The 27,041-nt window shown below is 40.3% G+C and overlaps 1 protein-coding gene across 1 annotated transcript; it reads right to left on the bottom strand.

The window, feature by feature from the left end:
- Nucleotides 1-3,706: 3,706 nt before the first annotated feature.
- LOC117432040 (prolyl 3-hydroxylase 1) lies at nucleotides 3,707-27,041 on the bottom strand. The gene is made up of 15 exons (XM_034053440.3): nucleotides 26,361-27,041; nucleotides 23,763-23,915; nucleotides 19,808-19,997; nucleotides 16,580-16,711; nucleotides 15,682-15,821; nucleotides 15,194-15,283; nucleotides 13,367-13,419; nucleotides 12,700-12,821; nucleotides 11,287-11,414; nucleotides 10,255-10,350; nucleotides 9,333-9,483; nucleotides 8,525-8,642; nucleotides 7,667-7,742; nucleotides 6,120-6,260; nucleotides 3,707-4,151 (listed from the first exon to the last, which is right to left on the bottom strand). The coding sequence occupies exons 1-15, from the start codon at nucleotides 26,823-26,825 to the stop codon at nucleotides 3,810-3,812; spliced, it is 2,397 nt and encodes a 798-aa protein (XP_033909331.3). The 5' UTR covers nucleotides 26,826-27,041; the 3' UTR covers nucleotides 3,707-3,809.

The raw sequence follows: 27,041 nt of genomic DNA, 5'->3' as shown, positions 1-27,041 counted from the left end.
AGGCATCCAACACGTTGGGTTAACAAAACTATACTGATGAGCGATGAGCAAGATGTTCTCAAAGAGCCATACAGAAAACATGCATTTATATTACTAATGTAAAAAATACATTTTGTTTATTAAACAGCTGACTGAATAGTAACATTTAAATAAAGGTCACATTCAACACTTTGCAGGAGAGGGTGAGATGTGTAGAAGTCACATTATAAACTGTATTGTTACAGTACAGTTTATTCTTTCAATTCATGGAGCAGATTAATTTGCAAACTGTATAATTCTTGTCAGACAAAAAGATACCAGTGTAGGGCTAGAAAGTGGTACGCATACCAAAATGTGACCCGTGTAATGTCAGACAATGGTATGCTATCAAAAAGGGGTACGTTTGTATTTCAAGTCTTTTAATGCATGTGCCAGTTTATGTACCAGTTCTTTTTTTTTTTATATATATATATACACTGATAGCGGTACAGCCTACAGTACAATGTGAAGCATGAGGGTACTGAATAGGATACTAATGTATGCATTTAGGCTTGTGGAATCTACATTATTGTCACATTTTTCCATGTGATTGTGTTCCCTCATTTAAACAGATGGACAGAATATATAATAATTGTATTAAATGAGGTGTATATGCATGCTGCCTGTGCGTGCTGTATACCAGGACTCAACATTGGATATGTTAGGTTGGTTATAGCTTGATAATAAGGTGTGGAGATAGTGTTTGTAGAATACCTGTTCACTCTCTATAGGAATGTTACCATGTGAATGTAAGCTATTTTAATATGTACAGTTGACCCTGCCTCTAATGGTGTAAGAGTGTCACTTAGTGTGATGAAGTGCCATTCGTTTTTCATCAGGGAAGTCTAGTGGGTATATAGTCATTGAAATTTGACACCAAACACCTCAACAATATTTCCATTACACACATTCATAATATACACTATAAAGCCAAAGACAGAATTAGTTGTGAGAATTATATAATTATTCAAGAGTATAGTGCTAATATTGATGCATGAAATGTGTAACAAAAGAGGAAAAATATACAAAATATTAAAATGTTTGCACAACTACACATACTATACTGCATCTCTATGATAAACACACAAACACACAAATAAACAATAGAGACACAGTAATTACCATTATTTAAAATTTAAAATAAATACAAAACTAGGAATATTTTCAGCAGATCTTTAGTTTGGTTTTTTTTTTCCCTAGCTTGTACTTTTGTTCAAATGTTCGGTTCAATACGCTCAGAGAACATTGCGTCTGTAAAATGCAGTTATTTTTCAGTATAAGTAAAATAAATAAACACCTTTGTTGATACCATCCAAGACATGCAGGGGTAGTACCGTCAAGAAAAATGGCATGCAAGGCATTTATTAACTAGCTGATACAGGGCCGTAAGCGATCGGCAAAAACAAACCAACAAAAATACTGCTTAGATTTATCGTTGTGATCTTAGTATAGCACCATACCTTAATTTAAAAAGTTATATTGACACCTTTTAAAACGAGATCTCCAGCCATACAAGCAGGGCTCTAAGGCTACATCGATTCAGAAGTGCTGTGATTGATGACTGCACAAATCACTACGAACAAGACAAACTGTACATCACCCACCAAATCGTATGGGTTTATAATTTTAGATAACCCAATGTATTGCTTATCAGTTACATACATTTGCTGAATTGTGAAAAAAAAAAAAAAAAATGGTATTAAAAATAACTTTCTGGGCCAAACTCAGTACATTGTACCCCTTTCAGATGGGTGTTTCCTTGTTTTCAGAGCTAACGTCATTTGCGCATGCCCGTTTTAGAATATGTTTTAGGGATCCTTTAGGTTCCTTTTCCAGCATTTGTAATTATATTAAATTAATGACGGAGACTGGTATTTCTGTTTGATTTGATTGCTGCATATAGTACCAGCTAGACAGAAACATATTTGAAAAGGCTTTGTTTAAACCAAGCACTTCTTGGCATTAATTGTCAAAAAGCTTGTGACCTCTAATTATAGTGTTGGTATGAACCTGTATGTCCAGACAATGCAACTATACTAGAGAAGCATTGGTTAACTCACACACAGATGAGTCGGTCAATACTGCCATCTAGTGCCTGTTGTAGGAAGTACAATTTAATTCTCTGATCTCTGAACTGCTACACTGCACATGAAAAGTTTTACTGGTTGTTTTGCTGATAAATGGAACCAGTAGGGTTTTTGTAAATTTGACCCAAAACCTTTTTATTGAAGTCCTTTTTTATTTTTTATTAATTAAATTAAGTTGTATTTTTAATAAACTCTTTCTGAAAAGGTTCGTAAAGGTCTATGAACTTGATTTAAATTAACACGCTATCAAACATTTTTTAAATAATTGTAACTCATGATTTAATGCTTTGTGACTGTATTAAAATAATATTTTAAAACCATAGACTTTGCATTCTAGTTCTTGTGGATTTTTTAAAAATGTAACTTGTTGGGTTTCCTTATTAACAAATACATTTTTAGTTACAAAAAATATGTGATTACAAATCTGCATAGGTGAATGTATGTATTCAAAAGAAAAACACCTATAGTTTTATCAGTTGTTGTTAAAAGAGTATTATTGGTTGATACCTAATAAATATAGTAACATATTACGACTGTTTTTTTTTTTATTAACTACATTTATTGTTAAATGAATGCATTGCTTTGTTCCATATATAATTGTGAAATTGTTTACAAATGAAATGAAAGCTGACAAGAAAAAATATATATTAAACTGATCATATTTCTTAATTAGTAGCTTAAACAATATGACAATGCTGAAATTATTATAAAATAGCACTAGAAGAACATCATTTAGTTGTGTATCTGTCACTGAATTTTATTAAAACTTGATTGTGTTACTTATACCTAGTTGACACTTTTTTGCACTTTTATTCTTCAGAAATTAGACCTTGTTGACTTCCCAGTTTAATTTAATTGAATTTAGTGTTTGTTGTTGCTGAAGGCATGCGGTATATCAATACTGGAGCACAAGGAGCGATTATAAACATATTCAAAATGTAACTTACAGTTGTCCTGACAAAGCTTTATTCCAATCACTGGTCTCTATTGTGTAAATTATCCATAACTTCTAAGCCAAAGAGCCAAAATTAAAGGTAAACCTTACACAGAACTAAGTTTTGGTTACGTACTGTATATGCAAAACTCTAAAATGTCATTTGCATAGACAAAACTGATGAATGCACCAACTAAAATGTGTATCACTGCTTAACAGTGCTACTGTGCTTTTCCCATGGTAAAGCACAAAACTGAAGTTCTCTACTTTGAATGCACAATGGATATATTATGGAGGAGAGGATGGATCAGAGGAGAGAAGCATACAAAAAAAGAAAGACAGCATTCCCTCACAATATTTTTCAGGGTCTGTTGGTTATAATGACTCTGATTGCCATTATAAAGCACCCTTTATTGGTTCATTTAAAAATGTAAAACTTACCTTCCTTATTTGCATTGCATCATGAGAAATATGGGACAGAGGAAAGTTAGCATTCCATAAACAATTGCTTTTGCATGTAAACATACTGATTTAAAACGTCCTAATTACAGACAGATAATCCTGTCTCCACAGAATAAGAGACACTGTCTAAAGAGCAGATATATGATATCCAGTGTTGCCCCATTTAAGAAAATCTAAAACAAAATTGCACAAACGTAAATCAGGCCAACATCCCCACAAAATACTTTATTGACCACAAAACCAAACACATTTATATATATATATATAAAAAAAACACAATATAAAATTAAAACTGCTGCAAATGAAACTTATAGCTCCTCTTTTCTGTCACTTGAGTCCAGAGCTGAGCTGGTGGCAGCGGTGGGATCTCTGCTTTCTGAAACTTTCTGCTCAGTCTTTGCAGAGGAGACAGAGGCATTAATTGTGGATGAGTCTGATACAGGTCCAGATTCTGAGTCTGTTTGGACCTCTGTTACTGGAGCCTGTTTCTCTGAAATAGAGTCTGTTTCCTCTGTGACGTCTGTCTGTGCGTTCCCTGGTGTCTCGGCAGTCTGTTTTGATTCTGCTGGGCTTTCTTTAGCGACCTCTTGAAATTCTGCATCAACTGGACTAGAGAGCATTTTCAACAGCTCTTCAGCTTGGATTCTCTCCTGTTTAATAAACAAACATGTTTTAGTGTTCAAATATTGTTGAAATGTAAATTGTGGGGCTTGCAAAGCAAGAGTCCCCACTTTAAATCTTCAACATACTACTTCTTCTTCTTATTCTTTGGCACGCTACTCCTCTTACACCGTTTAAGCTACAAACGTTCAAACTTTAAAACGTGTAGACCGGTCTGGAATAGTGTGCTTGTATACAACTTTTTGATATCTTTTATACTTTTTAAACTATTAAGCTTTTTGTCCTTTTTTGTCCATCTTCATTCACTTTAATGGGACTTTTTTCAACATTCTAAAGCTCCCCATTGTTTAAAAACTCCCAGACTTCCAACATTCTATTCACTGTAAACGATGTAACTTTTGACACATATCAGCTACTTTGACCACTTTCCCAACAAGTAAGACAAAAAGTTAGAGGGTATAACATCTTCCTCTACTTATCTGTTATTCAAATCTGAAATCAAAACAGAAATAACTTTTACCAATCAAGAGGTACACCTGTTTTAGTAACCGCACCAACTCAATTTTCTCTTAACTTTTTATAAACAACTGCCATTTTGACCACTTTCCCACTACTTAGAGCAAATGAAATCTTCCTCTACTCAGCTATTCAAATATGAAATCAAAACAGGAATGGTGTCTACCTATCAAGAGGTACAGCTGTTTTAGTAACGGCATCAACTTCTTTCAGTAGGCTACTTCCCTGTTGAATTAACTGTCATAGAACTTTGAGAAATTTCAAATTATAGCACTTCTAAGCATGAGACAATTAGTAAACAATGTGACTTTTGACACAAACCAGCTACTTTGACCACTTTCCCAGTAAAGCAAGCCCCACAACTTTACTTGTAAAGTTACCATCTTTGTTAAGCAATGTTGTTACTGAGTAAATTCTATTGTTTTGCCCTTCCTAGTTGCCAAATTCTTCTTCTTCTTATTATTTATTTCTTAGCAGACGCCCTTATCCAGGGCGACTTACAATTGTTACAAGATATCACATTATACATTATTTCACATTATACAGATATCACATTATTTTACATACAATTACCCATTTATACAGTTGGGTTTTTACTGGAGCAATCTAGGTAAAGTACCTTGCTCAAGGGTACAACAGCAGTGTACCGCACCTGGGATTGAACCCACAACCCTCCGGTCAAGAGTCCAGAGCCCTAACCACTACTCCACACCGCTGCCCTTAAATGCAATTAAACAGTTTCACACAGTGGAAAAAGCTAGACGGGGGATATTGGTATAACTGGTACAGAGACAGTCGCTTCTCTAGAACCTCTCCAGAGACAGTCGATCTTCTAGAATCTCTCTAGACACAGTCGCTTTTCTAGAATCTCTCCAGAGTTGACAATGGTGCTTTAGAGATGCCTACAGGAGCTTCCTATTGACTAGTTGGCATTTATTAAATTTTTTTATGTTTGGAGACATGAGTCTACATTTTCTAAGAATTGCATTGTATACCTAATATACATACACATAAGATTATTCATGAATTTAGCATATGACTTGAAATTCTCACCAGCCCTGCATCCAGTCCTGGGTTTCAGAACTACTATAAAATTACATATTTTATTGAAATGATCAGCAGGCAGGAGTTTGATGTTAAATAAATGGTTCCTCCCTTATAGCTGCATGAGCAACACCTATTAGTAAAGACTCACAGACTCACAGGTGACTTATTCATGCTGTGATGAGATGTGCAATCAGTCAATTGAGAGGAGATTTACCCAGGTCCCAATTGACAGTCTCCTGGTCATTTCAATAATACACCTAAACAAGGGGAGTTCTGAAACCCAGGACTGGCTGTTTAATCTTATTCAGTTTAAAGAAGTATATGGTCAAAACTACAATGTCACACAGTAAGCACAAGATAGTTCCTTGTCAAACCAAATGTGTGGGACTAACTGATGAGATTCCCAGTCCCAGATAGGCTTGAGCAGACTTTACCTTTTCATTGTGCCGTGGGTCCAGTGTGAACCACATTGCCACGGCGCAGCGCTGTCCCTTCGTCACGGCTTTCACCCCATGAGGGTTCTCCTTGCCAGCTCCAAACCCAACAACTCGACCACACTTCGGCCTGACCTCCGCCTGCAGTTACAAAGGAAAAGCGTTGAGTCACTTAATGACAGCCATCTGGTGCACATCTGGTGAAGGGCTCGCATTCTGCACTTGTGAAAGCATCTGTGTGTGTGTGTGTGTACGTGCGTGTGTGTGCTGAAAGTGACATCTTGCTGCATCTGTTCAGTGTTATAATAATGTTGAGAAGTGGTTTCCTCGATATAGCCTTCCATAGGCGTCTCTACAAACAAACTACCATCACAAAATCTACATTCACAGTATATGTAATCATTTCAACAAATAAATATCCACTGAAATGCACATTACATCTCAGAGGAGCAGTTCCCAAGATATGAGACACCATGCTGTACCCCAGCCTCTCTTGTTCATTGTACATCAGGAGAATATTCCTCATGGCTTTCGTATAACCTGAAAAAACACAACCAGCCTCATACGCAGGTGGATACTCGCAGGTAGAACATAAATGTAACACAACTCGCCAGACAGACACATCAAAAAATAATAGAAAAGCACTGCAAAGAGCAGAAGAAAAAAGTGAAGACACACACACAGGCTGAGAAGCATAGCTTGTATTAAGGCTATCATCTTCACTGTCTGAAGCATCATTTTCATTAATATTTAAACGTCAACTTTATTATGATTTTACTATAATGCTGCCTAATAAATGCTACAGTAACACAGTGTTTATTGTCTTATTCATAGCTCTACTAAGAGTCAGTTTATTTTAAATAGTGTGACCTGTGTACTGTATTTTGATAACGGTTTTGGAGGAAACTGGTAGCAACACAAAATGTCCAATTTATGAGACAATTTACTGCAGAGGAATAGCCTACTTATTCTCAAAGTATTGTTTCAACAAGTTATTTATAGTTTTCAAAACGTTTATGGAAGTGAAGAAATGTTTTTGTACACTCTAGATGTGTAATAATCATTTGTAACAACACTGGAAGCTTACTTGTGCAATATCATGTGAAATGTACACAGAAATCCAATACCACACATCTTACTGGTCATTTTTTAAATGGTTTTGCTATTTGGGGTACTGCGTTCAAGTTTTCAATAAGAGTATACTGTAGCTCCCCAGACTCATTTCAAGACACTGTAGGGTAATCTATTACTGTTTACAGGACAGTACAGAGCTCATTCCTTTATGACAGGTGAGCTGGGTGAAGAGAAGTGTATTCTTCATACCCAGTGTCTGGTGTTTAGTGAATATCAGTGTTGTAAACGGTGTTTGTTTTAAATGATACACAGTTTGCTTAGCAATAGAGTGTATTTGCGGAGCGGTCTGTCGCAGAGATCCGATCACAAACTTTTCATGACATAAAAACACTGGAAATGTTGCAAATTATTAGGGAGTATGGTTGAAACAGATTTAAAGCAATTAACACTGTGTGTATTTCAACATAACTTACAGTAACTGTTTTCGCATCTAGCTCTGTGAAGATGAAATTGCCGCCTTCAAAGTCATCATTCAGATAAAGGATTGCACTGAAATTACAAAAGAATAAAATCAGTACACAAAAACTAAAAATGCTTAGGTGTCACTCCCTTATGTCCCCTATAACAAATATTATAGGATTTTGCACCCCCTGGTGGACAGAGGTTGCAGGTCTCCTTGAATGGGGCTGCTTTAAAACAGAACACATGCCATCCAGTGGACACTGTTGGAACCAAGAGAGCCACTTTGGCAATTTCTAAACATCCCTGCTAACTATACTTCTCACTTTGACTTGCCTACACAAGGTCTAGGCCTTGCCTAGATCTTTTGCCATTGACCCTAAAGTGAATGAAGATAACTAAATATTCCCATATATTTTCTATTGACAATATGTGTCTTTAAAGTGTAGTTTTGAAAGACATCTAGCAGACACGTACTTTCATTTTGAAACACCTGGTACTAAATTAGGTTAAATGAAACTTGTGCACTTCCATGCTCATGCCACCTGGAGATTGAGATTGAACTCATCCCTCCAGGGCCTTCTTTCCTGTCAGTAACCAATCAGCAGCCTGCCCCAATGACTGACATGCTTTGCAGCCAGTAAGATGCTTGATGCCACCGACATGGCTGAGGAGAAATGACATAGGAAGTGCAACAGATTTTCTGTAAGGCAAGCAAACTTTAATCTTACTACAGTACCAGATATTTGAAATTAAAATTTGCTGTCACATGTGTTTCTTTTGAAACTGCACATTTGAGTTCCGTATAGTGAACGCAAGTGCAGACAGTAATTGACACTTGAAGCTGTGCAGCCCAAGCCCTGCTCTTGTACCTGTAGTCCCTGTAGGTGTAGGCGGGGGTTTCTTTAATGCACTCCATGGCCTCGGAGTTGAGTAAGCAGTTATCCACATGCACGGAGTGACTGAGATCCTCCCGGCCCTCCTGTTTTTCTGAAATACAACAAGCACAAGGTTCCAGGCACAGGCTCAAATTGTTCTCACCGCGGCTCTCACTCACAAAGCACAAGGTTCCAGGCACAGGCTCAAACTGTTCTCACCGCGGCTCTCACTCACAAAGCACAAGGTTCCAGGCACAGGCTCAAACTGTTCTCACAGCGGCTCTCACTCACAAAGCACAAGGTTCTAGGCACAGACTCAAACTGTTCTCACCGCGGCTCTCACTCACAAAGCACAAGGTTCCAGGCACAGGAATCTTGGTTATTGAGGTTTCCTAGCACAGGACTTGGAGCTGATCATTTCAAATACACTGGCTAAGACGCTGGGCCGTTTGAAAGGCATTTCTGTAACACTTCAACGTTTTCTGTCACTTGGTTGCTGACAACATGCCTGCAAAACTAAAGAATCATTTGCTGCAGCTCTTTTTTAACTCGGAAGCTGAGAGTTGAAGATGCCGTCCATGGACAGCAGATTATTCTGTGTTGTCAGCATGTCCTGTGCTAACAAACACAACAACATGGCAGCTTGTCAAGTTTCACGAGTTAGACAAGCGTCAAATGATTATTTTCCATGAGTGGCACACTGTCACCCATCAGTGAGTCAGCCACTGGACAGCAAAGGGAACCTGTTAACGCTCACTCTTTCTTTAGTTAAGTGTTGTGAATGGTAAGGCTGTTTCCTCACCGTCGATGGCAGAGCGGCAGACGAGGTGTGTGTAGGAGAAGTACAGCGGCGTCTCCAGACGGAAATACGACTCGAGAACCTTCCGCACCTTCTCGCTGAGGTCATGATACAGCCGCACGCTCTTCAGGGGAACCTTGCCCTCCTGTGCCAGCTGCAATTCCACAGATAGAAACTACTGAACACACAAGCTCAAGCTGCAGGGTGCTGCAATGAGCAATGTTAGTTTTACACTTTCTACAACAGTTTTGTGTGCATTCGGCTTTCTCAGAAAGTATAGCTGGTTGGCAGTCCAGTTTGTTTACATGTCCCACAAGTAGTTTATGAAGACACTAAAGTTTTCTCCCCCCTGGAAACCTGCATGTTTTTTTGTCACATTGCGAACAAAATAGTCATGCTGCAATAGAGGGTTATACATTACATCTTCATGCTCTATAACAGAAGCTGACAATATTTTACAGAAAACAAAGCTAATAGTTTGTTATTGAACATCAGAATCATCAAGGGTCCAGGACAACTATACTGGCTGTGGAGCAAGGTAAGCTTCTATTAAAAATCCCCACAGAGAAATTAATCTTTTCTGGAAACCTCGTCTGGGGTTGTATATACTGTATCTGCCACAGCAGTTTTTTTTTTAACACCTGCTATACCTAGTACACCCTTTTGTGTACATGGGCGGTTCCTCACATGACTGATTAATCTGTTGTGCATGGTGTAATATCTTAGTTCCAAGTGTGTTTCAAATCATGCCTGGAAATACTAATAGAGGGTGCTTCTCACTCCTTCATGAGAGTTGGAAAGAGTCAGAGGGTAGCCTGTGCTTTCTTGTAATGTTTAAGATAAAAGTAAAGGCTAAAAAATAAAATAAAAAAATAAAATAAAAACACAAGAAACTAATTGAAATGATCGGAATAAAGCAGCTTGCCTTCAGTGCTTTGAGGACAGTAACTCCGTGGAACTTCTCATTGGGTGTGTGTGGAGAGGGAGTCCCTCTGTACCCATCCCCCTTCAAAGCGGCTGCCTGGGGAGACACAGCAACGACTCAGTACAAAACAAAGTTCAAAACGGCTGGCCTAATTAACAAATACCTGGATTCAAATGTTATGCAATGGGAGTTCTGAATGTTACGACAGACAGCAGCATCCCTTTTGTCTTAGCTATTACGGCATGCATTGCTGTCTACAAGTGTTATATTACATGAAAAGCACACTTGCATTATTTTCTTCGAACTGCATTGCATTTGGAGGACTGAACACTTTATGGCTGGATATGTAATGCTTCCTAAAACACACCTGTGAAAGCACTGCATGCTGGAAATAGCTCACTGACAAAGGGGAGATTTGCAGACTTCAACAGGGGAGGGAAGTCTGTGTTATTACTGCGTGAAACATGCATTAATAAAAGTCAAAGTGAAAATTCCACCCCATATTCCAAGGTGAACTGGACTAGTGTCATTTTATGAGCAAAACCAAACAGTACCTCAGTGGCACATTCTACATTCCTGGCAAGAAAATAAAGACCTTCTGAAAAATTCCTATACTAGTTGCTCCACAACATAACTACTGTCGTCCCATAGCATGATGTTCCTTGGTCTGTTTACATCCTGTAATGTATAGGGTTTCATTATGTTACATAGAAATGGGGTGGCCGTCATCTGTTTGCATCAAACGCTCCCCAGGAGGGGAGCAGCCTGGCCAATAGGGCTGCTGTAGCAGGGTGAGGAGAAACAGTCCCTGACAATTGTTTCTAACCCACTGGAGCACCAGAGTCAATGCTCCCTGTGGAATCCCCAGCAAAGACTGGCAACTCTGCACAGCCAAGACACAAACCTGTTCTCCCCTGACTGTCTGCCTCATCCTGCACACCACGTGTCCCTGCCCTTATCAGGTGAGCCGCTCGAGGACCCCGTCTTACTGTATCTTACTGGCGCTTGTGTTTAATCTTTTGAGATACTCACATTGGACAGGAGGTGGAGCTCCCTGCACTCCTCTTCTGTCCCCACCCCATCCAGCACCGCCCTCTGGGACCCGTTGAGCTCCTTGGAGGTCATGCTGATGGTGATCCCATCAAACAGCACTTTGCCACCTGCAAAGCATTGTTATGGAAAAGGGTGTTACAGAAGCAGGGTGTTATTGCTCGATGACAGACAGCTCATTCCTTTAATCTACTAACACACCAGATCCACTGGGATGCAACGGGACACACTGCAGGAATGCCCTCTTCATTCTGATAGGGCTGTGCGGATACTCAGATTTTCTGAGTAAGTAACTAAGTAGTATTTGTCGGCAGGTACTAAATAAATCAAAACACACCTACTATTTAAAGTGTGGATTTCAAAACAAGAAAAGCTGCCCTTTCACCACCGTGTACCAATCAATTAACTACCGCACTGAGCATTTTAAAAGCAGATTGAAAGCGATTTTCCTCTCATCCAAGGCACTGACATTGTTACTGCTGTACCGAGGCAGTAAACTGACAATGAAAATATGTTGCAAATGCAACTGATTCGTCATTGAAACGTGACCTTTTCTTTGACCTAACTCAAGCTACCGCTGTAGAATCAGATATGTATTTGTTTGTCAAGTTTAATCAGAGATATCACCTTGCCCAGAATTACAATCCCACAATTCACTGTGGAAATTACACATTTCTAAAGAAAGTGAAAAAAAGAATGTTATATGAAAAAAGGATAATAAAGAAGTTGACAAATAATCACTTACAAAATACAAATGTTTTGCTAGTGTACTCAATAATTGTGTAAACATGAGAAACCTAGGGACTGTATTGTTTTGTGTTGATTAATTAACTCTGCCGTGCCGCAGCTCACACGGGTGATATTTTCATGTATGCGAGAGCCTCTTGGAAGTACATCTTGTGGGGCACATTTCATTTTCAGTTTTTTGGCTCTTTCCTGTATACTTGGAGTATGATTACAGCAATGGCTTCTTGGCATATTAGACAAGCAGCCCCGTCTAACTTCTGTGAAAAACAAAAATTCACTCCATTTATCCTTAAATTGCCTGTTTCCTGTACTGCATTTCTTTTTTTTTTGATCCACGTTCCATTTTTACAATATTGCCTCTAATAGTGCAACAGTGCAATTCACACCACCAGTACTTCCTCACACACAGAGGACATGTGATCTGCTCTTCAAGGGTGACTTGCAGTGGACTGAGAATTAAAATAACTCAATAACAGTCTGTGCCAACATATTTAACACATGGAAATGAAACACATTGTAATTTTGAAAGTGCAGTTTTTATAATGGATTTGTATGCTACCTGTCTGCAGGCCACAGTGTGGGCATCCCTGGTTTAACCCGAAAGTACCAGCTTTTCCCTGGAAGACCAGGGCACTCCTCCTCCCTCACCTTCTCTGACCAGCTGGGTGATGTCGTTTGACTCCTTGCTCTTCTCCTCCACCAGGTTCTCTATCTCCTTCATCAGGTTCCCAATCTCCTCAGAGATACGGGCTGCTGTCTCCCGTTCCGCCCTGCAGAGAGCGGGTGGGGTTACAGCCACAGAGACACACTTATACAGGCCTTCAGACCAGGTCATGAATCGGCCTGCAGGGCTCTGAACTTGGCTGCTCGCATCGACACATTAACACATTTGTGTCTTTCATATACAGAATGCAAAACTTCCATTGTCAATGAGCAGATTAACAATTATGAGCTTGAGAGCTGCTCTCCAGTTCCAGTTGACTGCAATGTGGAATGTAGGCTACTGTAGATCAGCCAAGATGTCTTTATATTAGCAAACGCCAGCACCCTCTAGTGCACAGCAGGGTACTGCCAGCAAAACTAAAGGCAGCTTGATCCAAAGTGGCAGGACACTAGATGGCACCGGCTCTTTCTTCTAGAAGACAGCGGGCAGGTCTAGCCTGTGTTACATATACAGAGCAATCTATGGCAGTCCTCCAGAACTGAAAAGCAGCCGGATATTGACTGGCAGCTGCTGCTGGATTGTATTGTATTGTATTGTATTGTATTGTATTGTATTGCCCAGTTTGAACACTTCTACTGATTTCATTCTTACTTTTGTTTGTCTCGCAGCCTCTGAGGCATGATTTCTTCAGGGGTCCACGTGTCCTAAAAGTGGAAACAAAGAGAAATCTGTCATTATCAGAACTTACATACATCCCTGGGAGACAGCGTAGGTCTTCCAGTTCAGGACTTCCTAAATGCATTTCACCTAAGCGTATTCCTCTGGGTGGGCACAGCTTCAGTTGCTTTGCCCCTTCCTTGTGGAAGTCTTCTCAGCTGCATTGAAATTCTACTTCAGTTTCTCAGTTTAACACTTCTCTCAAATGTACCTCTTTTTGGCTGTCTTCTCTTCTTAAGCTTCCTACGTTTTGAAATATCAACTGAGATTTGGTATCTTGTTTTTATGCTTACATGGTTTACCAATGTACTTGGGAAATTCTGCTTTTATCTTGTTTGTATTTAAGTTTACAATGTTTATACATTTGTGGACATTTTAATGTGCAGCACCTTGGGACACCGTGTGAAAGGCGCTATATTTAAAGTTATTATTATTATTAACTATTCATTAGCTACTGTAAGCATCTGCCATATGATTACTAGAGTAAAGATCACAAGACTCAAGCTTTTGGTTGGCAGGTATGGGCGCCATCACAAAGTTCTCTAGAAAGAGGCATTCTTAAGATGAATTATCTGAACTCATTCACGGAAATGATTCATCTACCCTTAGAAAAATTACCAAAGTAACTTTCCACACTTATTTAGCATTTTCCCCATGTTTTTTTCCATTGTTATGCTATGCATGTACCATAGTTTCCCACGGTTTGCAATGTTTTTTATTTTTTTAAATGCTTTACCATACCTCTCTGGGCTTTACAATGCTTACCTGTGCTTTACCCTATCACACTTTGTTATGCTTTTACTGTGGGAAACTTTTAGAAGGGCAGTGCTGCCTGGGAGGCTATTCCAGTGAAATGGGGTTCTAACCTGACAAGCTTAAAATGATCAAATAAACTGTTCTTGTGGATAAACTAATTGAATCTATTTTCAAGTAGCATTTTTAATAAGTTATGTAAGTGATGTATGTAACAAACTCCCCATCCCCAGCTGTACTGCTTTCCTATAAACAGGTGAGCAGTTTGGGGTATCATTGTAGTGTACTGTACACATGTCAAACACATTGCAGAGGTCAGTCAGTGGTAGAATGAATGCAGCATCGCAGCCGTTGTGTGTGCTGATGCGCTAGGGAGGCAATAAGCTGATCCCTGGAGCAAGCATTACACTTCAGCCATCAACACCAGACAGAAGGATATCTACATCATCATATGGAAGGAAGCAGAAATGGATGGAGACACATATGGATCACATTAGTTTACTGTAAAGCTACGTCTTAGTTGGTGCTTATCTTGGCGAGAGCCGAGTTCAAATCAGCATGAAGTTTTAACATCTACTCTCGTGTAATGGAAATCTGTATCCAAAACTAATAGCAATGCATTTCCTGTTTTTACACCACTCCATGTATACATCTACCTGGATGAGCAGTATAAAAGTATTACATACAGACACACACACACACACACACACACACACACACACACAGTACCAACAAAAATAACAAAGAGAACAAGAGCTCCACCCATTCATTCAGCATTGGTAACTAACAGATCATATTTTGGGTACCACCAAGAAGGATTGCTCATTAAGGTCTTTAGAATATTTTTTTAAAGAGGAGATCATTATCTATTCAGGATATTTAGTGAGCAAGTAATCTGAGTGAGGTCATCAGGCAACAAACTCCCCAGTTGCACTGCTTTCCTAGAAACGGGTGAATTTTCAAGGTGCCATTCTAGTATTGTACTCTTAGTCAAAGTGCTTCACGTACCGGGTCAACAAAAGCGATTCCAAAGATGTCATAGGCGAAGTACAGCAGTTCTTTCTCCAGGAGAGACTGCTTCATGTATTGCTGGATATTCTGGGAGGGAGTGGGGAGGGAAGGAGGAGGAGGTTAAAGTGTGTTACAGACTACACTACAAATCCAAGTGCTTCAAAGACTAGGCATAGTTTTCATGTCCCTGCCCCAAAACATTTTGTTTCAAGTTTTCCAGACCCAAATAAGATATACAGTAGTGACTATACAGTGTTTATAAAAATAAATAAAAACAATCAGTAACTTTGCTTGAAATAATGCAATATAAATAAATGTAAAGATATTACCCAGATGTAATAATGAACAGTAGACATTGTTTACGGCTTGCCTGGAAGGTTACAGTACCCTTGTCTCAGTGCTGCACTGCGGTGCTGATGGAGCTGGTTCTGCAGCGTAGCTCAGTAGAGCTCTTGCTTTTGCCCTGGTTGCTATGAACAGCCTACCTCTCTAGCAGTGATTGCTGCAGCCCTCTCCTCCCCCAGCACTGTCGAGTAGTAAGCCAGGTTCTGAATCATCACATCATCATTGGGTCGGAAGAGGAGGTAGGTTTTTGCACATTCAATGGCTTTCTCATACTTCTCACCTGAAACAGGAACGGATATGTTTCAGCCAAACCAATGGGGGCTCGGTTCAGTCTTGGTTCAGATTCAGAGTTTTTAGGCTCCTCATGCAACTAGGGATGCTTAGGCGCTGATTGTGTCTGTGTATCTGCTGTCTGTCACACACTGCATGGTGAACACGATAACAGCCTTGATTTTGCACCAATGTTCACCAAAATCTATTGGACATTTCGGATTGCATTTTGCTATATTCCGATAAACTTTAGACAGATATTTGGTTAAGCGATTATATATGATGGTTTCAGGTGCTATGTGATTATTAAGTGTTTTGAGGACCCTCGGCATGTGCACAGACTGGTTTTCACAAATACTTTATTGCAACACATTCAGATCAAAGAAATCACATTCTAAATCATGTATGAAAAAAACATCCAGTACATCTTGTCTATAGAGGTCAATGCCTGACAATTCTGAAGTTAAACTCATTTGAATGTTTTTTTAATATGCAAGGTCATTTTGAGAGCAGTTCAATTAGGAATGCATGAAAGAACACGGAACATATGCAGATAGAGGTCATTCCACAGCAATCAGTCCTGTTTCAACCTGTCAAATTGTAGAATTAAATGAATGAAAGATTAATGCATGTCTCTTTTGTATTCTGCCTATAAAGAAATACAGTCTCCAATATTAATTGAAACTTTCACAGAAGTGTAATAGTATAATATAAGTGAATATGTGTGTAGGGTTACACTTGTGTTACTGTACAAGAATGGCCACTCACTGTTGTAATAGGCAAACTGCAGGTAGTTGAAGTGTTCAGGGAGGAAGTCCTCAATGGGTTTGTCCCGGCCGGGTCTGGTAGCCAGCTCCACAGCACAGTTCTGTTTGCAGTTCAGCACCTGAATGTAGTGATCTGAGAGAGAGAGAGAGAGAGAGAGAGAGAGAGAGAGAGAGAGAGAGAGAGAGAGAGAGAGAGAGAGAGAGAGATGCTTTGCTTTTTCCACTGTCTAATTTTATTGAACAAGTGGTTTTTCAGGTATATGCAAGAATGAAAGTGTGACATACGGATGAACAATCGTACGGATAGCCCCAGATTGAATACTCTCGATTAATGTTAATACCAAGTTTCAATAAACTGGTAAACTGTTTAATATGGTTTATTGTTAAGCCAGCAATAAGCTAAACACCTTTATTTGTAGACTGTACTGCAGTGTCAGTGGAAGACTGTGCATACGATTCTCACAGCAGTGCTGGACTGTTGTAATATAATTAAGTTTCTGCTTATTTTAATACTTTAATACCAGCAATGAGCCTAGTGATGTTTATAAACATTACGACAGGTTTGAAGTGTCTTCATGTGCTTTACTTGCTATTACAGCAACAAGAGTCCGATTAAAAACCTTGACTAATTAAAAAAAATTTAAAAAGTGGTAATATTTCTTAATTTGCTTATTTTATTTATCAACATTGTAGTTATGTATAAATGCCATGTTTAATTAACACTACATTGATATAAAGTGGGGAAAAACTGAAAAAAAAAAGTATTGGTCATTTTTGAAAAGCTTAATTTGCTATTCCCCAGAATGGAAAATCAGTAGCCCTATAATAATAATAATAATAATAATAATAATAATAATACACCTTCGCAAAAAAAAATATTCACTGCTTTACTGGTGTGTTTTCCTTTCAGAATAGGGTGAAGTGTTCCCATTCTATGAAGGCTGGACATTTCCCACATTTCCAGTATATGAGAATTAACATTTTCAGTAACTAAGTTAACATCACATCTCTTAGAAGTTACTCACAATACTGAATATGAAATATGTATTAAGTGTGTATTTTTGTCTAGTTGGCTTAATATATTTCCTTTTACAGAATGTATTTTGATTATTATCTACATAGCACTTCTGTTCTGTAATAATGAACTCCTATGGTGCCCATTGTGGGTTTAGATTTATATGTGTACATTTGCTTACATTACAAAATACCATGTAATTTGGAAACATACATTTAAAAATAAAAATAAACAGACAACTGCAAATTGAACCATATAGAAAATATGCTTTCATAAATGGATGCCAGTATTCAGTATTCTGTCTTTTCATAATAAACAGGTAAGAAACGTCCTTAAAGGTCCCTGATCCCCAGAGTTCAGGAAGCTGTGGCTGTGTACCTGTGATTGTGTAGAAGAGGTCTGCACTGTGTACCTATGATTGTGTAGAAGAGGTCTGCACTGTGTACCTGTGATTGTGTAGAAGAGGTCTGCACTGTGTACCTGTGATTGTGTAGAAGAGGTCTGCACTGTGTACCTGTGATTGTGTAGAAGAGGTCTGCACTGTGTACCTGTGATTGCCTGGAAGAGGTCTGCACTGTGTACCTGTGCTTGCCTGGAAGAGGTCTGCACTGTGTACCTGTGATTGTGTAGAAGAGGTCTGCACTGTGTACCTGTGATTGTGTAGAAGAGGTCTGCACTGTGTACCTGTGATTGTGTAGAAGAGGTCTGCACTGTGTATCTGTGATTGCCTGGAAGAGGTCTGCACTGTGTACCTGTGATTGTGTAGAAGAGGTCTGCACTGTGTACCTGTGATTGTGTAGAAGAGGTCTGCACTGTGTACCTGTGATTGCCTGGAAGAGGTCTGCACTGTGTACCTGTGATTGTGTAGAAGAGGTCTGCACTGTGTACCTGTGCTTGCCTGGAAGAGGTCTGCACTGTGTACCTGTGATTGTGTAGAAGAGGTCTGCACTGTGTACCTGTGATTGTGTAGAAGAGGTCTGCACTGTGTATCTGTGATTGTGTAGAAGAGGTCTGCACTGTGTACCTGTGATTGTGTAGAAGAGGTCTGCACTGTGTATCTGTGATTGCCTGGAAGAGGTCTGCACTGTGTACCTGTGATTGTGTAGAAGAGGTCTGCACTGTGTACCTGTGATTGTGTAGAAGAGGTCTGCACTGTGTACCTGTGATTGTGTAGAAGAGGTCTGCACTGTGTACCTGTGCTTGCCTGGAAGAGGTCTGCACTGTGTACCTGTGATTGTGTAGAAGAGGTCTGCACTGTGTACCTGTGATTGTGTAGAAGAGGTCTGCACTGTGTATCTGTGATTGCCTGGAAGAGGTCTGCACTGTGTACCTGTGATTGTGTAGAAGAGGTCTGCACTGTGTACCTGTGATTGTGTAGAAGAGGTCTGCACTGTGTACCTGTGCTTGCCTGGAAGAGGTCTGCACTGTGTACCTGTGATTGTGTAGAAGAGGTCTGCACTGTGTACCTGTGCTTGCCTGGAAGAGGTCTGCACTGTGTACCTGTGATTGTGTAGAAGAGGTCTGCACTGTGTACCTGTGATTGTGTAGAAGAGGTCTGCACTGTGTATCTGTGATTGTGTAGAAGAGGTCTGCACTGTGTACCTGTGATTGTGTAGAAGAGGTCTGCACTGTGTATCTGTGATTGCCTGGAAGAGGTCTGCACTGTGTACCTGTGATTGTGTAGAAGAGGTCTGCACTGTGTACCTGTGATTGTGTAGAAGAGGTCTGCACTGTGTACCTGTGCTTGCCTGGAAGAGGTCTGCACTGTGTACCTGTGATTGTGTAGAAGAGGTCTGCACTGTGTACCTGTGATTGTGTAGAAGAGGTCTGCACTGTGTATCTGTGATTGTGTAGAAGAGGTCTGCACTGTGTACCTGTGATTGTGTAGAAGAGGTCTGCACTGTGTACCTGTGATTGTGTAGAAGAGGTCTGCACTGTGTACCTGTGATTGCCTGGAAGAGGTCTGCACTGTGTACCTGTGATTGTGTAGAAGAGGTCTGCACTGTGTACCTGTGATTGCGTAGAAGAGGTCTGCACTGTGTACCTGTGATTGCCTAGAAGAGGTCTGCACTGTGTACCTGTGATTGTGTAGAAGAGGTCTGCACTGTGTATCTGTGATTGTGTAGAAGAGGTCTGCACTGTGTACCTGTGATTGTGTAGAAGAGGTCTGCACTGTGTATCTGTGATTGCCTGGAAGAGGTCTGCACTGTGTACCTGTGATTGCCTGGAAGAGGTCTGCACTGTACTCCAGGTAGTTGTAGCCATCGTAGTCGTAGGCCCCCTCGCAGATCGCACGGCACTCCAGGTCAGCTGAGAAGTAGGCCTCCAGGGCCCTCTCAAAGGGCTCGATCGCGGGCTGGAACTGATCGTCAGTGTAGAGCTTCACCCCCTGCCGGAACTCATCCTGCATGTGAAAACACAAAAATCAATAGTGATTGAAGACAGACAGAGGCCAGGAATGCAGCGTGGAGGTGAAAACACAAATATCAACTGTGATTGAAGACAGATCTCAGGCCGGGAATACAAGGTGAAGGTTAAATGCGCAGGTTGCAATTTTAAGCCAGCCAATAAATTAATAAAAATCAGTGGGTAAGTGCACAATCAGATCAATTCTGCACTGAAAGGGTTTCTATTACATACCATAATCATTTCATTAGGTATAGAGCATCTTTCATGAACAAGCATCTCAGGGCACTCGCCAGTAAAAAGCCAAATCAAAAAAATATGTTTTAAGCTTCAAAATGTTGACTCTGCATTCCAAAGAGAGCTGGAGGGGAGTTCCAGGGGGAAGGAGTGCAGCAGCATGCTATAGACCCCTTGATCTAGTCTTTATTATAGGACAGTGGGATTGATGGTCTAACTTACTCCTATAGGGATTCCAAGTCTGTATATTCTATGACCGCGGTTTTCAACCTGTGGTACGTGTAACGGTACTGGTACGACGCAGGCTTGCAACTGAAACGCACCGGCAGCTGCTCACAATACTCCCTCAATCACACCATCGTAATGTATCAATATAATGTAATGCTGTTTGTACCACTGAATCACAGAGAAATGAGAAATTATGATGCAGGGCTCCAGACTGCGACTAAAATGGTTGCAAACATTTTTTGGGGGGTTAGGCACAAAAATGCTGCCTTTCACTTTAAAAGAATGTGTCAATATTTATGAATGCCACATGACGTCGGTCTGAAGTGGCGACAACAATGACCCGATCAACAGTAATAAAAAAAACAAACAAACAAACAAAAAAAAAACAATAAGCTTGTGCTAAATGGCAGATATTTTGATTGCTTAAATATTCTTAGCACATCACTCCAAGGACGAGATATATTTGTCTTTTCTCTCACTGACAAAATGGAAAGCTGGATCAAGAAGCTGTCCTTGTGGTACGATCGTGTAAACCATGGCAGCCTGGAAGCATTTGTAATTTTTATTTATTTATTTATTTTTTACTGCTGGCTGTAAAAAAATTACTACCTAGTCATTTTATTGCTAGAACTAGGGGATCACAGTGCAGCGAAGTTTGAGAACCGCTGTTCTGTAACTGGAACCTCATTTAACATTGGCCTTAGAACAAAATATTTCAGTGCAAACTGTACAAAAATAAGGAGCTGTGTTAGCTTAAGTCTGTTATTTTTAAAGAAAAAACCCACAGAAAATCGCTAATTGTATAAAACTACAAACAAACAATTCAGTAATAGAATTTAGGGGGGCAGGTCGATCCAGAACTTGTTTTCACGGTGAAGTTTGCAAACTTACTGACAGGGTAGTAAAATGTCCAAAATCTTCAGGACACGGACTGCAATCACACTGCTATAGTTGTGTATGGTACTCTTTATATGTAAGATATCTGCCAAAGCGTGGGGTTACTGGTGTTTAATCTAAATAACAAAGACAGCTTGGAGCAAAATTCTATTACAAGATTCACGATTTCCAGCTCTACACAAATGCAATTTGTAAAGAAAGGATGTCAGTACTAGGGATGTGCTGACACTTATTTTACACAGAATTACCTTTAAGAAGTTTGTGTCGGCATGTACTAAATAAATCAAAACACACCTATTTATTATTGCATTGATTTCAAAACAAGAAAAGCTGCCCGCTGGAAGCACATTTTCCTCTCATTTGGGTCGCTGACATTTTTACTGCCGTACTGTCATACCGAGGCCATAAACTGACAATGAAGATATGTTACAAAACTAGCAAATGCAACTGACTGGTCATGTAAACATGACTTAAATCTAACTGCGTGTAACAGGGGAGATCTGGACTGACTGTCTGGCACATTCGTATTACTGCAAGTAGAGGGCAGCAGTCTCGTGGGATCTGCCTGTCAGCCATGGCGATGACACGGAGAGGTGGGGAAGAGGGTGTGTGTGCTTTCCCTCTCTCTGAGTGGCTGAGGGGCGGGCCTTGGGAGACTGCTCGGCCCATAAGAACTGGCTTGGTTATGCGCTCGGGTGGCCGTGTTGGGGGAAGTACAGTGTCGCTGGCAGAAGAGGCCGGCGTGAAATAAGGAGCAGGCGAGCCCGACTGAGGGGACAGCCTTCCGTAAAAATAATTTACAAAATAAAAGAAATAATTACCTACCCGAGGGGACATGTATAGATATACGGGGAACCCTGGCCAACCCCAGTGTATAAGCACAGCGGAGTGTAGGACGGAGACCCGTGCTGACCGGCTTAGCGGCAGTGGGGGCACTGCATACGCAGCACCTTTGTTTGTAGTTTTATTACTGTGTTTTATTTTCCCTTTTTCTTTTGCCTTCTGTTTTCATTATTATTTTTGAGCACTTGAAGGTGCACGGATTGGGATACCTGTGTTGGTAACCCCGTGGTCCTGGTTTACTGTCGGTAGTATCCAGACCATGGACAACAGCGCCCTCTGCGGGCTAATCTAAATAAAAAAATAAGGAAGTAAAATAAATAAATCTGGGCACCTGTGCGGTGTTTACAAATAAAATCTTCTGTTTCCCGTGTCAGTGAATACCCCCACCCTTCCACACTGCGCTACCGCTGTGGAAACTGGGATATGCATTTCTTTGTCACGTTTAATCAGAGATAACACCTTGCCCAGGAATACAATCCCACAATACACTGCAAAGACCACACATTTCTAAGGAAACTAAGGAACGTGGGGGAAAAAATGATTTCATATCAAAAGGATAAAAACAGCAAGACAAATAATCGCTTATAGAATATAAATGAGTTTGTTAGTTTGATCACAACAGGTTCTATATTAAATAACACTGCCAGAGTGTTACTGATTGATACTCAATAATTGTGCAATCAAGGGACAGCGAGGGATCGCACTGTTTTGTGTGGAGAAATTAACACATTGTAATCCACTTAATACCTAACAACTTCAAATTTCTTAAAGGTAATTACTTGGAAACCGTTTCAGCATAGCCCTAATCACTACTGTATTGAACACAGATTCGATCAGAGGGAAGCTATCCATTGCACCACTGTATTGTGTTATTGTACTGCACATCAGTTCAGTGCACTCACTGAGGTAAGGGTGGGTATCCATGCTTCTGAACATTGGGGATAGCCATGGTTCAGATTTCACTAGATGTGTCCTGTTCTCTTGTGTGTCAATACTAGCCAAGGCAATGCCAAATGTAGGCAAGCACCATTAAACACCCACACCAGCTTCAAGCACGAGCAGCAGGAAGGCAGCCAAGTATTTTATAGGATACTGGAGTCCAGTGGAAATGTCTAGGAATGTGCCGATAAAACGGATCATTGGGGCAGCGTATCCCATTTAAAGGTGTTTTCATTTGCCTTTAATGCATTTATTTTATTTGTACCTACAGCTTGGTCCTTGCCAGCAAATCAATAACAAAGTGGCAGATCACTAGATGGTGCTGGCTCTTAAAACACTGGCTGACAGATACAGCCTTCGTTACATCTATAAATAACAAGAAACTAGAACTGAGGAGCAGATCCAGAACTCCGGGGATACAAAAAACATTATGAGGCAGCAATTCTCACGAGGGAAAACTTCACAAGGAGGTAAGGGGACAGTAAAACGAATAAGAACATGCGATGTGAAGACACTGATTTACTGACACAGACTCATTCCGTGGCTGTAAGAGTCAAGGGCGGGACGAGAACACGTAACCTCATGGCTTACAGCTGGGATCACGTTCCAGGTCTCTCACCATGTGGGGCTTTGCCTCCAGGTCCTTGAAGTCGGACTCCTGCACTCCTGCCATCATCTTGTAGTACTCCAGGTTCTGCCTCATCTCCTCGTGCTCGGGGTTAGCAATGTAGAATGTGTTGGCAGCCGCGACAGCCTTCTCCAGCCTGTTAATCTGGGGGAAGAGGGCGTGCACTGAGGTCTGCTTATTAGGGACCAGTTGGATCATCTCCCTGCTACACACTTGTGCATTGTCTCTTGCCAAATATTAAAGGATACAGTTCTGTTACTTGGTTTAATGCTCTTTTATTGGTGCGTCAAAGCTTTTTTATAAAGGTGTGGTGCCCTATGCATATATGCTACCTGTTAGAGCTCTATTTGTTTCTGCTTTAGGTACACAGATCAGCTATACTTACCAGGGTTTGCCCTTTCTGGCCTTCTCAATTGGTTCACTCTCAATTATTCTCATTCTCATAATGTAGGAAAGGTCTCAGAGACAAGTCCTTCAATGTTGTCTTGTTTATTAGAACGGACAGCAATTACAGATACATGTAAGAAAGAATTCTAGATTCTACCCAAGTTATCCAGGAGCGAGATGGTCCAGAGGACAGCACCCCAACAGGCAACTCCGTTATCAGCTCGATGCTCTCAAGACGAGCCCCTATTTATATCCCTCGGGAGTCATGCCTTATGTCACCTCACAAACCATTCTCAGAAACAACACAGGTTTATGCACAGGATGTCGATAAACGCAGCCTGTTTGAATACTGCAATGGAGACTGCTGAGAAGCGTGACGAATAATTATCCATGTATCTCAAAGATAAGAGGAAGTTAGTCTGGGGCTCGGTTATATTTTAACATTTGTATGCAAATATTAAGTTGTCAGCAGATATTACCTGATAACAGATATGAAACTGTCAGCCTGCTCCCTTCTCCAGAGAGCAGGTGAAGGATCCCAGTATATTAACTTTTTTTCGTACTATATTAAAATAGCCTTGCTTTGTCAGTGTCAATGCTGTATATCATCTTTGTCAGTTGAATGGGACTGAAGCATTGCGTGGTGCACTCCAGCCATGTAAAAACATATTTTGCAGTTGGCAAGTAAGGTCAAAGGTCATATGGTCATCTCATTACATCGGGGTGTTTGGATTTTAAAGTTTCGGTTTTTAAGTATACTACAGCTGTGGCTAAAAGTTTTCCATCGCCTAAAATTTTAGGATTGTGGCATACTTTAAAAATAAATATATAAACAAAATTTAGATATTTTATTTAACATCATGTAATCAAAGACACTACACATTTATATCGCAAAAGTCTACTAGAAACCATAATAGTAGTACAGTATTTCAAGTTAGATTTCAAAATGTCTTTTTTTTTTCATTTTTATCAGTGTCCGTTATGTATATGGAAAACTACATAGCGGTGTGTAATTCAATATGTTAACTTAAATTTATGAAGCAAAATTCGGTAATTACCGAGGGTGATGCAAAACGTTTGGTCACAGCTGTAGGTAAAACGGTTTCATGGAGATGATAATGCAAACCATTGTGTACATTATTTTTGGACATGCTGTTAATTAAAATACCACGTACTGTACAACTGAAAGTTACTGCCGCTTCCTGGTACCAAATCACTTGTGTGGTGATTGTGCAGGAGCCCATAACTGGGTACACGCGCTGGTGCAGAATTCTGCAATGCCCTGCCTGCTTTAATTGATGGATACAAAGGAGTGGCTGTCTCTTCCTTGGAAGACTGGGAAAACGAGCAGCCAGCAGTGTTGAGCTCACTACGTGGCAGCGAACTCAAGGGGGAAGGACTCTTTAAAATAATGCGTGTGGGGGGTGGGGGGTTATCTGAGTGTTTACCAACTCGACACAGTGTGACAAACGCGTCTAAACTTTTAATAATGGTAAAGAAACTGGAAAACGAACTGTTTATGCATAAAAATGCATGCCTTTTGCAGTGTAAAAATATATACTATCACGTAGAAGGATATTTGTTATTTATTTTTAGTTTACAAACGCCAATGCATTCTTTTGTTTTCATAATGTACTTATATATTTTGACAATTTTGTGTATCTTTCCTGTACAGTGTATACATATTGTACTCGATAACAGTTAGCAGACATTCGGCAAGTACATATAACCCAGGGCCTAAGCTGCACGTCATATATCGGGAAACCTCACTATTGTCCTCTTCCAAGTAGTTTCGTCTTTAGACCTTTGCTACAGTGCATTTGAACAAGTTAACCGTGGACACTTCAATTTTCTACAACTCTTGTATCTTTTTTAGTGTCTGTGGCACAATTAATTCGTGCTGTACAGTTGCATTAACAATAAAACTCTGGAAACGTTTCCTTAAAAAGAAAGTTACATTTTAGTTTCAAATGATGGTTTGCCATATGTAATCTCGTATAGCAATAATATATTGTCCAAACGGACTGAGAATATTATTAAACTTGTAACTGATTTTGCAGCTTCCATACAGAAATTAATAATGCTTTAAATAAAGAAGTTATCTTTAAAACACCAGGCCGGCACATTTTTATTTTAAAAAAATATACTAGGTTGCATTTCTTGCATAATAAATGCATTTTGACTAAGTTTTAAATTACCTACCTTAAAATAAGCCACTTGGAGATAATTATAAGGGCTCCTCTTCCTAAACTCCAGCGCCACCTCCTCGCTGACTTTGTGGAGAGATGCGGGCCCCACTTTCTCCATCTCACACTCATGTATGCACGCAGCCCTTTTGACCACTTTTTGGAAAAAGCCGAGGTCTTCAACTGGCCCCATCCCTGGCAGCGCCATGCCCAAGCCCGGTAGAGGTTCACCGAAGCCGGTCTGGTTGGCGCAAAGAAGACAACAGTGTGCCTTCGCCCGGCGGAGTGCCCCCTTGTTTCGCAGCGCCCGCTCCATGTTCAAGATGACCGATTTCCAGTCTCCGATGTAATAAGCCTCGATCGCGTTGTCGTACAGCAAATCATAGGGCTCTAACGGGACATTGCTGTTCAGCTGTATGTCTGCAGCAGACTTTGGGAGCTGGGAGACTGCGAGAAGGAGCGTGCCAAGGAACCAGAACATGGTGATGAATCGGGCCGCGCTGGTGAGAGATCAGCAGTGTTCCACTGAGTTAATAGTATCGTCTACACTGTGGAAGAATCCTAAACTCACAGCAGAGCCAGGGGGCAAGCACTGAGTGCAGGAGGTGGAGTTAGCGGAGACCCTCCGAACACTCCCTTTAAACTTCTGTGCAACGCAAAATACAAAAACCTACTAAACTAATCCGAACTGTGCTAC

The sequence above is a fragment of the Acipenser ruthenus genome, chromosome 20 (assembly GCF_902713425.1).
Source record: "Acipenser ruthenus chromosome 20, fAciRut3.2 maternal haplotype, whole genome shotgun sequence".
Taxonomy (NCBI): domain Eukaryota; kingdom Metazoa; phylum Chordata; class Actinopteri; order Acipenseriformes; family Acipenseridae; genus Acipenser; species Acipenser ruthenus.
This window is presented reverse-complemented; position numbering and strand designations above follow the sequence as displayed.

Excerpts from the sequence above, each read along its gene's own strand:
- LOC117432040 (XM_034053440.3), bottom strand. The coding sequence starts at position 26,825 with ATGTTCTGGTTCCTTGGCACGCTCCTTCTCGCAGTCTCCCAGCTCCCA. Across the intron at positions 15,822-16,579 it reads GCAGTTTGCCTATTACAACA|GTGAGAAGTATGAGAAAGCC; the intron begins GTGAGTGGCCAT and ends TTCCTGTTTCAG. Across the intron at positions 4,152-6,119 it reads ACCCACGGCACAATGAAAAG|GAGAGAATCCAAGCTGAAGA; the intron begins GTAAAGTCTGCT and ends TTTATTAAACAG.